The sequence below is a fragment of the Nelumbo nucifera genome, chromosome 5 (genome assembly GCF_055504915.1).
Source record: "Nelumbo nucifera cultivar China Antique chromosome 5, China Antique-T2T, whole genome shotgun sequence".
NCBI classification, from domain to species: Eukaryota; Viridiplantae; Streptophyta; class Magnoliopsida; order Proteales; family Nelumbonaceae; genus Nelumbo; species Nelumbo nucifera.
Window position 1 is genome coordinate 29,596,367 of NC_142653.1, and position 15,105 is coordinate 29,611,471.

The 15,105-nt window shown below is 31.8% G+C and overlaps 1 protein-coding gene across 1 annotated transcript; it reads right to left on the reverse strand.

The window, feature by feature from the left end:
- Nucleotides 1-350: 350 nt before the first annotated feature.
- Nucleotides 351-5,346, reverse strand: LOC104600089 (putative low-specificity L-threonine aldolase 2). Its single transcript, XM_088887260.1, has 7 exons — nucleotides 5,014-5,346; nucleotides 4,669-4,796; nucleotides 4,528-4,593; nucleotides 1,834-1,892; nucleotides 1,622-1,755; nucleotides 1,207-1,265; nucleotides 351-775 (listed from the first exon to the last, which is right to left on the reverse strand). Exons 5-7 carry the CDS (start codon nucleotides 1,719-1,721, stop codon nucleotides 677-679), a joined length of 258 nt encoding a protein of 85 aa, XP_088743386.1. The 5' UTR covers nucleotides 1,722-1,755; nucleotides 1,834-1,892; nucleotides 4,528-4,593; nucleotides 4,669-4,796; nucleotides 5,014-5,346; the 3' UTR covers nucleotides 351-676.
- Nucleotides 5,347-15,105: the final 9,759 nt, after the last annotated feature.

The following is a 15,105-nucleotide window of genomic DNA, read 5'->3' on the forward strand; positions in this document are numbered from 1 at the left end:
TCAATTAACTCTACGTCAGAACCGCCAGCTTAGCATTAATAAAGGTGGCGGTTTTGACCGCCGGCTTAGCATTAACAAAGGTGGCGATTTTGACCGCCGGCTTAGGTCAATCAAAATTCTACCTTCCTTTTAAGGTGGCGGTCTAAACCGCCAGCTTAGTTTCTATTTGATCGCCGCCTTACAACTCACTTATGGCTAAGCCGACAGTTGGATGACCGCCAGCTTTGATTTTTTTTTAATTTTTAATATTAGCTTAATTCCATGACAAATCTCAATTTAATACCTGTTTAATGCAAATCTCATGACAATTGATACTTTGATACATAAAAATAAATAAATAAAAAATGCAATTAAAACAAAAATCTATTAATTGAATTATTTATTATTATAATATCCAAAACAAATTGTTTAAATACAATATCCAATTGATGTTTAAAAGTACAAGGAATTAAAAAATAGATCCAACTTCCAACAATGGTTCCCAGCTATAACGTTTTCATCACATGGGGGCTCATCATGTAGAACTGCACTTGGACATCATCAGCAACAATGGTTCCCAGCTAGTTCCAGACCACTCGTAGATCTCAATGGAGTATTCATTCAACCAGATTAAAGCAGTAAACAAAAGCAACAACATGCTGCCTAGAGATTTTGCCTTTTCTTTTCCCCTTTTCATTTAGAGGATCAGGTGGGTGGCAGTTACCAAGTCATCATTGATCTTGTACATTGCTGGTTCATCTGCTTCCCCAACTTTGTGGTGATTAACATTGACAGCCTGTAAACAAAAAGAATTATCTAATGTTCTATAAAACTGACTTAATTAAAAATCAAAATATTTATAAGCACTTGAAATCTAGTAATCAGCTTGGATGCATGGCTTTGGTATTTGTCCACTCCATAAGCATTTATTTGGTATGCTCATAATTGTTTTCAAAATCATAACTTTGTTTATAAAGTTCATGAACCCATTTGTTATTCTTAATTTTGTACTTCTTGTTCATTTTCTTATTTCAGTTTCTAATTGTTTGGTCAGGGTAAAAATTGAGGACTAAAACAGCTATGTTGTAGCTGTCTTGTAATGCCCTTGCTGACCATTCTTGGACAACATGGTTTCTTTGATATTGAATGAAAATTCATTCTGTTGCCAGCATAGCAACCATAAGTAGAATTGAAAAGCAAGACCAATGTTGCACTAGTGATACTCACAATATTTGTTTCTACTGAAGATACATCCACTCTTAGTTCCTTGATTTGATTCAGTCCTTCTGCAGAAAATAATGTTGCACTGTTTATTTCATACATCAAATCTATTTGTATAATGCCTTTTATGTCATTATACAGTATAGAAAGAACTCAGATAATCAGATACGTGGAATTAAACAGATTTATATTAAATAACATATGGATTATGGAAACAAACATATGGACAACTGGGATTTGTCTAGATCAATACATTAACTTGTCTCTGAATGAGTAGAAGTTTGACACAGACATATAAGACATTTGAATAACCTTGGTGCTGAGGTTTTAAATCACATTATACACAATTGAGAACCCGTCTCCATAAAACTAGAAAATGCAACCAAGTTTACTAACATTCTCATGTTAAAATAGAAAATACCTGCTAAACTTTTTGCTTTCTTGTGATCACCCTCAAGTTTACCAACATTCTCATGCAATGCAACATATGCAGCAGCACACAGGATGTCTATTTGCCTCATTCCACCACCAAGGGTTTTCCCTGAGCCTCTTAGCCTGAAAAGGAGATGTAGCATGAGTATCCATTTCTACAAAGGAAAGGCACTACTGTTATTGCAAGTAGTTCACCAATACCTTAGAAACAAAGCTCTTTGGACATCAATTGGTGCACCCAAACCTTTAGACAGACAGACCTGGTATACATGTTCAATCAAGAGATAAAGATGCAGAAATCAAGTCATTTTATAATATAGTGGGGGAAAATGAACCATTAAACAAAAGAACCAACATAACCTTTCTTTTAGCTTTGTGCTAGCGACATGAGGAAAGACTATAATAAAGGGGAAAAAAGAAAGAAAATCAATGCATGCGACAATACATGAATTTCATTTCCTAATGATATTACAACAAGAGATGCTCCAATTGGACAGATTCTCAATCGATAGATGGCAAAGAACTATTTTCTACACAAGTGCAAATGTGAAGGAAAAAAATCTTTTTGCTTTAGAGGCAAATGCACTCTTGAGTCTGCCAAGCATCTTCTAATGAAACCAACTAAATAAGTGAGTAAAATTAAAGAGAAAGTAGATGAGGCTGAACCAATTAGTGAAACGGTTGGATATTCAAACATTGAAAATTGTGGCAGTCCAGATCAATCATACCCACTTGGGATTTCCTACCCACAAGGGTACTATCCACACCTACCCACACATTACTATAGCTGCACATTGATAACACCACACATATCTATATGCTAATATTCACGAGGAGATGTTCCCAACATACAGCTGTAGTATCCTATGGGTAGGAGATCTGAATTGAATCACACCTTATTAAGTAACCCTTTCAGATTTTCTTTATTTTTTAAAATAAAAAGCCACAAAATTCTCAAGGGGTTGAGAACCAAAAGAGAACAAGCTGATGTGGAAATAATGGACTTACAGAGTTCAAGACAGGCTTAAACTTTTAAATGAGGATTTGTGGCTTTGAGTTGCATCAAATGATCAATATGTAGTGTACAGATTCATGGTCCAATTGCATTCAACCAGCAACCCTCATGGATGAATCAATTTCTAAACCACATTGAAGGGTCCCATGCCCAGACCTTTTCTTTGCTTCCACCAAAATTGGATTGACTTATCCTCAGTCCCCCAACTTCCAATTGAACTAGTAATCAGCTTGGGTGGCTTTGGTATTTGTCCACTCCATAAATCAGTTAGGTTTTCCCTAGCTCAGCTTTGTGCGGGCATAGAACTCTAGCTAGGTAAAAGGGTAGCTCAAATGTGCCCCTTTCATGAGAGAAAGGGCACAGAGCTTTGACCCGTACACACATTGTCATCTCATTATCTATTTGTCTACCATCTTATCAATGGAGCTCCACTTGGATGGTCATGCCCATCTGATGAGACCACTGGTGCTCAGTCACTGCATGCTCAACAATTTAGACAGATTGGCATTTTGGGTTACTGGATCTTTATGATCTCAGGCTATGTGAATGAAGTTAATGGGCTTTCTGATATCTCAGCCATTCCAAGTGTAGAGGTGAGAGGTTGAATCATGCATTAAACCCCTTCATCCAAGAGATTCTGTCTTAAAGAAAACATTTGTGATATCTGTTTAGGTTTATTATTCTTTTGAGCCCAGACAAAAAGTCACATAATTCAAACAACCTCATCATATATAAACACGCTGACATATGATCACTTTAACCACCTCTGCTGAATTAAAAGTAGAATAAAATAATTAGAGTAATAACTAATTGTTGGATGTTTATGGGGGACAAAATCAATTTCCAAATAGCTCAACAATCATTAAGGTGGATTGAGAGATGGACCCCCAACATGAAAGGATCATAGGAGATTAAGAGATACTCATAAAATTAACAAAAAAAAAACAAACAAACAAACAAACAATTGGGCTTCTAAATCCAAGATTTGGGCTAAATGAATAAAATTAACCACTCAAATTTCTATATAAAAATACAGGTATGGAAAGAATTTAGAGCCCCATTAACTCAAGAGCTACAAAACCACCATAAACACCTAAGGTGCCATTTGATAACAGCTGAATTTGCTGAACTGAAAATTTTATTACCCTGCCATCTAGTCATTAAAATAATTAAATAATAAAATTTTCAACCTCAGCTTCAACCAGTAAGGAGCCCACAACCTCCTTGAAAACTTATTTGCTAAAAGACAAAGTAATTTTCGGTTCCCAAGATAAATTTTGTGTTGTATGAGAATATACCATATTCATTTATGAAAATGTCTAAAAGTTGCATCATAACCCTTTTAATGAGCCAATAAACCCTCTCACATTATTGGCCAAAATAAAATGCAAAACAATTAAAAGAAAGAAAGAAAAAAAGAAAAGAAAAGAAATTTGGAGAAGAACACGAAAGCAGTTGACCAACCAACTTTTCACTTCCATTAAATAGAAGAATTAAATTAACTATAGTATAATCATATGTAGGATGTTCCTGCAAACCTTTAGTCATACTACTAATGTGGGGAGCTGTACAGTAATGCACTATACAAACTAAAAGTGTTGAGTTTCAATATAAGTTTTTCCTAAACTTTATCGTGCAATTGGGTGAGATGTGATAATAATAGTTGAGTAGCGCACATTTTCTACTCAATTTTTACCCATTAGATAAAGGTGCCTTGGAGATAGTGAATGGTAAAATATAAAATAGATTTGCATTGACCAGAAAAAAAAAAAATTGCAAGGAAGCTTCTATTCTAATAAACTAAATGACTGAAAAGTGCAATTAGGAGGGATTTTCAAAATGTTGAAGAAAGTAAATATAGCGAGGATCAATTTGCTCACCAGTGCAGCGAGCTTTGTTGCCAAACACTTTCTAGCTCTCTCTACAAACTCCCTTGCTTCATCATACTGGAATAAGAAAGCAAAGAAACAATGAATAAATGCTGTAAACATCTCATCAAAAGTTATAAGATAAATGATTACCTTTCTTCAACGAACTAACAGAACAACCCTGAAGAAAGTACCATTGCTACTTTCATCACCAATAGCAGTAGTGTTCCCTAAAATCCGAAGCTTGGTTTCATCACCATCGTCCAAACGAGAAACATCTTCTGAAATAATCAAAGTATGCCCTAATCAATTTCTTATGGAAAAGGAAGAAAAAAATAGAGAATGAAAAAGATTGAAAAAAAAAGAAAAAAAATAGGATATCAAAAGGTTTTTCGCACATATTTTCTAATCTCCATTTAAAAGAATGAAAAAATAAATAAATATAAAGTAGCATCTACATCCATAACCCTTCGGCCTCCTATTTAGAATCCCTTTTACCTTCGACCTCCTATCCAAAGCTATATTTCACCCTTTGTTTGATTGGGAGAAAAACCCTAACCCACTATCGATCCCTAAAATAATCAAAGGGTTATTATCTTCGTGGAGATCTACAAATCTGTGGTATGCCTTCTTCTCAAGCTTTTCAGAGTCACACAATGTTGGTGTTCCCGTCTCAATCTCTATTATGTCTTCTTCTCTTGGAGATCTCCCAATCTCTGCCAACCTTATGTCTTCGTCATGTTTTGCGAGAAAGGAAGTGTTTTCCGTCAAAGTTCCTGTTGTATTGTCGAAACGAGGGAGGTTTAGGAGTATTTTTTGGCTTTCCAGTGTTTTCCCTTTCTCTCTCTCTCTCATTATATATTCCACCAGCTTGTTAATCAATTTAAATCGGTTCAAATCCGGTTTAAAGCTTTAACCGTCGTGCCAATTCGAAAAAACCGCCGCGCCAAATCCCAAATTCGGTTTATTTGGCTGTCTTAAAAGGGCCGCCGCCTTATTTCTCAATATAGTAGCGGTCTTTAGAACGTTTTTCTTGTATTGTTCGTGTCTCAATTTACTTCATTTGTACATAAAATTTGAAACAAATATCAGTCAGAGTTTACACTTAAATCATCTGCACTGCCATAATTTTGCATCAGTGCACATTTATTTACATTGCAACCAAACATAGGCTAAATGTTTGGATCAACACTATCCCACTCAGATGAGATATTTTATCCAATCCAAATGGATATTAATTATTCTGAGAAATTTGTATATCAAGTTCATTAATTGGACATAAACATTTAGACTCAATTTGAAAAGAGTATAAATACAAAAATGTATGTAGAGTGCAAAACCTTGTATTTTTGTTATTTTGTATAATTCTATTTATACTCTTTCCAAACCGAGAATTAGGCTCAATTTAGAAAGAATATAAACACAAATATGCATGTAAGTGCAAATACAAGTATATGTGTACAATGCAAATTTGTATTGTATATATTTGTATTTATACTCTTTCCAAACTGAGCTGTGATGATGAACTTAAAATTGAAACCTCTCAAAATCATTAGTTAAAAACTTAAAATTGAAATCCTAGTATAAATAAACTTTTTTTTCATTTTTTGTTCTTTTCTGTTTTTTCGTCACTAAAGTGAAACTAAAATCACCATTTTACCCCCTTGTGCGTAATCTTTTATATATCCTATTGTATATCAAAGGCTCAATTTAAAAAAAGTACAAATATATATATATATATATAATACAAATACATACAAAATACTAGGTTTTGTACTCTACAGATTTATATTTGCACTCCTTCCAAACTCAGCCTAACTTATCATATGATGATAATCAATATATCCACGTACTGTATTTATGAGGTGTTGGGGGCCCTCACCTTGATATGGTCCAATCTTGTCCCCTTATTGTGCTGAATTAAATTTCAGCACACAAGATATATGAATGACCCTACATGCTCACATAATATACCTGTGCTCTTTAGGCGTAGCCTATGCCTATCTAATAAAAGTTGACCAATAAAACACGTTCTAACCCCCTATTAGATGTTACCATGAGATTGAGATGTATCATGTATGAGATGTGTGATATTAAATCAAGTTGAGAGGTTGTTGAAATGTATATTATTGACAGGTGATCCGGACTCAACTAATAACAGTACTCTGTAGTTCATGAAGCAGAAAATGCAAATATTAGGCATAAACATGGGGATTAAGCCATTATTAAGGGGCCGGTGGGGATTGGGGACAGGGAGGATGCACGTGAGGTCCAAGTTTTCATTCAGAGTGTAGAGCTATTGCTGAAACAACATTTGCTAGGACACCATCTGTAGCGCTTTACGTGATGAAACAATGTACATATTCAAAGCTTTTGATTTATTAATAATGTGGCCCCATCAACTTGACATCTTAGTAGGGCCACAGCAATAAATCAAAGATCTTGGTCTTCTGTTTTATGTCTCCGTTATAGCACACTATGAATTGACACATGGACATAGGATAAGTACTTAGAACAGTTGCGTGGAATTAAACAAGAGAGAGAAAATTAAAGAAGAAGACGAAGGACAGGGTGGTGTTGGTGGATGTGAAGCATTATCCAATTGGCTTGAGACCTACCTACTACGTACTGTACATGTCTAGAGACTGATGTAATCTTATATCCACAAAGGAATAAAAAGGAGATAAGAATCAGAGAAGTCGAAGGCGTAATTAAGCCACTAAGAGAGTATATATATCCCCATCAACAAATAGATTCCCCAAAACAACCTTGCCGTGCCGTCCATAACATAACAAGAATAATACTGTGCAAATTAATGACAAAATTATTTTTTTATTAGGTTGATAATGATGCAAAATAGAGAATGTCATTTTTACATTTCAATTTCTCTACCGTTTCCTTCCTTTCAATTTCCTGCATTTTCCTTCAAACTAAATATAGTCTTAACTTTCTTGAGTTTTCTTGGTAAATGGGACAGTTGTAAATATTTCTTTTACTATATATCTTACCAACAGCCTTAAGGTTGAGCTTAGATCTACTACCCACAAGACGCTACCCATAGGCCATAGGGCTATGATTGGATCAGATTCATACAGATGAATCCAATTTATTACTGAAATTTCAAATCCAAATGTGATGGGTGTATGATATTTTGGATTTAATCCGGCTCTTCCCTCTATTGCCATTAAATTAAGGAAAAATACACAAAATTAATTATTTTTAATATATATATATATATATAATATATAAATAAAATATTATATATATATAACTATTATATTATACAAATAATCAAAATCAAATTCTTTATCAGATCGGATGGAGCCAATCCTATCATGGATGGAAGTAACTTGGAAATTTTAGTAATTAGAGCTTCGAAGTCTATTGACAACCCCAACTACGTACCCACAAAAACTGCATGTGTGCATCAAAAACATCTCTCGCTAATATAACATACCAAACACTGCATGTGTGCATCAAAAACATCTCTCGCTAATAATAACATACAAGTATGAGATTTTTTTTATGGGCAAATCTATGATACCAAAAAGATATGATACGTATTGAAAGAGTTTTAACCAATCAAAACCTACCGGTGAATTTTGATAAATACCATCTGATTGGTTAGCACAACAAAAAACACTTATAGAAGCATTTTTATCACCCTTATAAATTTGTTTATACACCACCGTATATCTATGGTGGCATTTTTGTGACGTATTATCTTATGCCGCTACAAACTATGTCGGTATAGGCTTTAGCCGCATATAATTAAATGCCACTATTAACAATTCAATAGTGGCATTTAATTAGTCAATAGCAGAATATATATATATATATATAGATAGATATGCCACTATAAATTTAAAAATATTAATTTCCATATGTCTTTTGTGACAATTACAGACACCGCTATAAATATAATACCTACGGTAGCATTATATAAACGCCGCTATTGAATTACACATAACGGCATTTATGCATGCCACTATAGTCATCTTACTTGATATATCTGTGGTGTTGTTTTATAAACGCCACTATAGTACTGACAAATTGAATATATATTGGCATTTATTTGATATATCCTATGATTTTTATTTCTCCTATATGTATATTTTATTTTCACTAAAATTATATTTGTAAATAAATTTTAAATAAAATTCCAAATTTATATGTATTTCAAATAGAATCCATATATTTAAATTTAAAAGTACATTTACACAAAATATATATAAATGTTGAATGAATTTTTCTAATACATATAGAACCAAAAAAAATATATAAAAAATTAATCAAGAAGTCTTCATCCATGAACACATCATGAAGGCCTTATAAATCGCAAAAGGGATCATATACATTAGTGATGCCATTATGTATTCCAAAGTCTAAATACAGCTTCAGTGATGTATTAATTTGAACTGATTCTCATATCTATACTATTAATAAAAGAGCGAATAGTCTCATTTTTTGGACTTTTCATTAAACATTTAAACCCCTTATCTAAGCAACATACAACGGGCATACAAAAGGGCATATATGTCTTTTACTCTCACTCAAAAAACTGTCCACTTAAAAAACTACTCACTTATAACTATTTAAAAACTGCTCATAAATTATAAATAGTTTTGTTATATACTGTCAGGTACAAATGCATGTACATATTTATTAATTCTAAAATATGTCCGAATACAATGACACATTACATCCACAAAGAAATTAACTCAAATAGCGATAACTTGGAACCTATAGACTATAGAGGATAAGATCAGTTTCAAGTCTATTATTTTTTTTTTTTTTATTTCGATTGAGGGAATATATGCAATTTGCAATTGGTAGGATTTCAAATGATTCCCACAAAAGTTTTAATACATCTCCCAGTGTAGGAGAAGGCAAATGGGCCTCTAAGGCAAATCGGACTCAGAAGTTGCACCAAACAACCTGTACGTACGGTGATGATTTCAAAAGGAAAGCCGCAAGTGCAGGTGGCTTCACAGTCATTTTCTATCCAGGATTCAAATAAATGGGGGGTGCTTTTATTTTTTATTTCTTTGTTCCAAAACCCTACCAAAATACATGCAAAGTAAATGTTTGAAAGGACGGACAACTGTTATATTTATATCTATACAAAGTATATATTGTCTCCTTTGATATTCAGCACCTCATGATTTTCCTTGTTTCCATTTATATCTCTAAGTTTTTCCATTCTTTTATTTGGTGAAACAACTTTTGCTATTCTAAGCTCCATACCTTATGCCATTGACTTTTGGTGAAACAGCTTGTACAAATATTAAATTTTATATTTATTGTTCTTTGAAATTGCAAATACATTGTAAATCAGAATTTGGAACGTTATGCCATTTCATGTGGGTCTTTCTTTCAACTAAAACAACATAGAATTGTGGGCCTCACATCACCATGACACACCATCCAAAACTTATTAAGTCTTCGTTTCAACTATCAGAACATAGAATTGTGGGCCTCACATCATATCACCCTCACACACCATTCAAAACTTATTAATTCCACCTATTTTTTTCTCTCCATTTCTTCGTACCACTCAACTGGTGATTAGTAAAAAAGAAAAATAATTATATATTGTATATATTTTAGTGGGCTTTTGATTGACAGAATACACTTTTGCCCAGTAAAATTCACTAATTGACATCTTTGTTTTTTTAGGGGGGAGGGGGTGGGCAAGTTAAACAAAAAAAATAGAGAGTAGAAGAGGTAGGGTTAGAATTGGAGGAGTGTTAGAGAGTGATCTTTGCATTTTAGTTCAAGTTTAAGGGGCCAAAGACCCACTTTATTATGATTTTTACCCTGCATAAAGTATAATTGGATAGGTGTTAGCTCGGAATTGATGTTAATTCACGGGCGAGCATTGATGTATAGGTCTGTATTTTTCCATATAAATAATGGTTTTTAACAAAAGATTTGGGGGAGGGGGGATTTGGGGGGGGGGGGGGGGGCAAGGACCAAGGTGGCCTATTAAACTCTCTTTCAACAAACTTAAAATTACTGGGTCCAAAAGGAGGACGGATTCAGTCCTCACAAAATTGTGCTCACACCGCTCTCATAGCCTTTTTCAGGGTCCAAGATATACATACTTGTATCTTGAAATGTTCCCGGCTGAAAAGCGTTATGAGAACAATGTTGGCACAATTTTGTGAGCACCAAATCCGATTTTGTCTAAAAGAACTAGAGTTTTCCTTGATTTTTTTCTACAAAGTGGAGGCAGTGAGACATTGCCGTGGAATAGCCTCTGCATGACCCAAAAGAGCTGATATAACTACATATTCGTTGTTAATACCTGTTATGCCTTTGCCATTTTGACATTATTAATTTCTTTAATTACTAATAAGTGTTTATGTGTTATATTTTTATGACGATGATAATAGTAAATAATATATTTTTATAATTATAAGAACTATCCTTATTTATCACACTTTATTTTTGTTTAATATGATGAGTATTCGACATTAGAAATGTGTCCAAATGTTTTTACAAATTTTTGGTATTTCACATTTTTGTGGTATTCCTTTACCTTTCACTACCTTTTCCTTCAAACCAAACATAGCTTAAATGAGTTAATGAGAGGGAATTGAAAGATGAAAAATATAGTATTTCAACTTACATTTTGTGATATCATAATTAGATAGGAACCAAATTCAAAAATAGGAGTATTCTAATCAAGAATATGATTTTCATTTGATGGGAGTTAAAACCTTAAATACAAGACATAATAGGAGGAATTAAAAAAAAAAAGAGAAAATGGTTGTTGAAATTATATTTTTGTCCTTAAAATTAAAGAGTGATTAAATTCAAAAATTGAAATATTCTAGTCAAATAAAAGTACCACACTTTCATTTACAACTTTAATACTAGTATAAATATAAATATAGATTTATATTGATTACTAGTAAGCATGCACATGCTTTGCACATGGTAATTCTAGATGATGATAATGATAGTAATAATGTCTCAAAAATTTCTATAAATATGTATTTTTATTTTTATATGTTTTTTGTTTTTTCTTATTAATCGAAAAATCCAAATATGATTACATAAACACCTCACCTAAATAAGTAATAATTGGACTGAGTTGTATAATTTCAAGTATCATTGGCAAGTCTACCTACTTGGATAAATTCTTCTTTTTATTATATTTTTTTTGGTGTTTTTTCTATTCATTTATCAAAGAAATGTAAGATTGAAATAGAGGGAATTGAATGAGGAGAAAAGTAGTAGTTCAATTTTAGTCAAAAGAAAGTTTCACAATCTTATTTATATTTTTAAAGTTTCACAAAAATTGAACTATTGATCTTTGCCAAATAGTAAAATAATTTCATTTTTGGTCAATTCTAAAGTATGTATATCATTTTCATTATCAACAAAAATAATTCTTGATTAATAAAATATCATTACTATGTCTAATTTTTCTACACTTTTGTAATTTTCTATATTTATTTCTATTTTAAAATTTTTATTGCCTAACTATGACTGCATAGGTTTATTAAATTGATTTTGATGGTTGAATTGCTTAGCCACCACTTAGATAAAGAATGATTTTGTTTTTGAGTTAATTTTAAAATATATGGGTTCATATTGTTAAAAATATTGATATAACTTAAATAACTTACTGGTGAAAAATAACTTAAATATAGAATTTAATAAGATTTAATGAAAGAGTATTAAATGAGGTGGAAAGTAATTATTAAAGTTACATTTTCAACCCTCACAACTAGAGATGTAATAAATAGACAAATATAGGCATTTTAATAGCCACCAAAAGTTGACATTAAAGCTGCAATAAAATGACTTTCATACATTTTATCAAACAAAGAAATAGAGGGTAATTTTAGTCCAAAAAAAATTTCACTCTACATCTGTATTTTTATATATAGTATAGATATAGATGTTTTTTTTTTCGTTCATTTATCAAAAGAATATAAGAATTAAATAGAGGGAATTGAATAGGGTGAAAAATAGTAGTTAAATTGACAATTTAAACCTTACAATTAAATAGGGACTAAATTAAAAAATGAGTATTTTAGTCAATGTTTTAAAAATCATACCAGACCAGACGATCTAACCGTTTGGCTTGGGAAATGGTCAGGTTGTTGATTATGTTTTGGCCATGAACTGCTATTTTACAAAAACCCATTGAAATGGTTAGGGAACTGTTGATCCAAACGGTTTAACTGTTAAAATGTTTGACACAATTAATGGTTCTCAAGTTGCTTTCAAACTAATTTTAACTTTTTTATTTATTTTAAAATAAAAAGAATGATAAAAGAAACTTTCATATCTCAAAATCTTGTTTGATTATTCCCAATAGTCAAAATTAGTTAGAGTTCTTAGTTATTCCATTTTGACTTTGAGTTTTCTTATTTCTGTGATTCTTTTTAAGTTATAACAACAAAAAATTGCAACTCCAATGAAAATATTCAAAAATCAATGCAAGAGATGAGAGATTAAACATCGATATTATATTAAAATCGGAGATACTCCAATGAAGCAAATAATCTAAGATTTTAGAGAGATTTAGAGAGATTATGAAGAGGGCAAGCGGTGTTGTAGCCACGGTGATAATGAACAAGGAAATAGTTGTCTCCGATTCCTTCTTCTTCTTCTTTGGGCAAACAGTTTTGCAACAATGCTCGATGAATATAGTGACAACCACCTCCGACGACGCTTCATTCTTTTCTTCTTCTTCTCTTTCTTTTTTCTCACTTCTCAACTTTAACTAGGTGCCTCCTTCTTAGGAGTGAGCATTTCAGCTTGTCCTTGCCCGGAAATTCTTGGCTTGGGCCACGGTTTTGTTCAGCCCCGACTCGATCCACATATATTTAAGCATACACATTTTGTGTATAATGTGTATATATATATGTACACATTATTTTACATTATTATATATATATATATATAAATATTATAATATAACATGTATAATTTATATTATATATAACATTTTATATTATATAATGTATAAAATAAGTTTATATGCCTGTTATATGTCATTTAATATAAAATATTATATATATGTAATGTTTTATATATGAAAGACATAAGCTAGGCCTGGCCCGGTCCAGGCCCGTATATACTTGGGCTAGGGCTTTTGTTTCAAGCTTAGAACCCCAGGCCAGCCTGGGCCCGGGCCTAGGCTATAGCCCTTATCATAAGTGTAAACCTTGCTTGGCTCGGCCCGACCCATGATCACCCCTTCTCCTTCTCAAAGTCTCACACTCCCCTCTCATAATAGTGAATATATGTGGTGGACTTTAACCTAATCCTTACCTAATGGTCAAAATAAAAAGTTACATTATGTTTTACATTTTACCGGTTTGCCCCCCTCAAACTGGATGATTGAACCATTGACTCGGAAACCAGAAGTTGAAGCGGTTCTGCTTCTAGGCCAGTTTTTAAAACCATGATTTTAGTCAAAAGAAAGTTCCACAATCTTATTTATATTTTTAATAGTAGTGTAAATATATAATTATAGATGTGTTCAAAAATTTCTATATTTTTTTTATTGCATTTTTGTGTGTAAAAATAATTCTAATATGTAACACTTACTTTTTGTTTAATATGATAAATACATGATATTATACATGTGCCTAATTTTTTTTTTGCAAAATTTATGTATTTTTATTATTTATTTATGACATTAAAGGTTAACACATTTAACCCAAAAGTCAAACTATATATTGTTAATTTTTTATTTCATTTTTTGTTAGTTCTAAATTATGTATTTCATTTTCATTATTAATAAAAATAATTACTATTCATTGCACTTATTTTTTCTAGTTGATTAATAAAATATCACTAATGTGTCTAATTTTTTTACATTTTATGTAATTTTCTATATTTATTTTTATTTTAAAAATTTTATTATCTAACTATGACTTCACTGGTTGACCAATTTGATTCAAATGGTTAGATTCCTTAACCACAAGTTGAATAAAGAATGATTTTGTTTTTGAGTCGGTTTTAAAATATATGGGTTTATATTGTTAAAATGTTGACATACATCTAATTAATAACACTTATTACTGAGAAATAACTTAAAATATAGGGTTTAATAAGAGAAAATGGGATTTAAAACCTTAAGTATGAGACTTAAATGAGAGGGGATTGAATGAAGTGGAAAGTAATAATTGAAGTTACATTTTCAACTCTTACAATTAGAGATGAATTAAATACACAAATATGATCATTATATTAACCATTAAAGCTGACACTAAAGTTATAATAAAATAATTTTTATATCCTTTGAGAAACAAAGAAATAGAGGGTATTTTTAGTTCAAAAAAAATTTCATACTACATTCACACTTTTATGTATAATATAAATATAGATATAGATTAGTGGTTGCATTAATATCCTCCCCTTATGTACCGACCTTCGCACGTGCAGGGCATTACTAGCTAGTAGGTTCTAAATGCGAGTACTTGACATTCAATGGTTTTTAATTTGCGTGTTTTCAACATCATTGGTAATTTGTATTCTCCATTGTGCCTAGTAAAGCTGATAACTTTTAAGGTTCTATATTCTGGACAAGTAATTCCGTCCAGCCTTAATTTCTTTCTT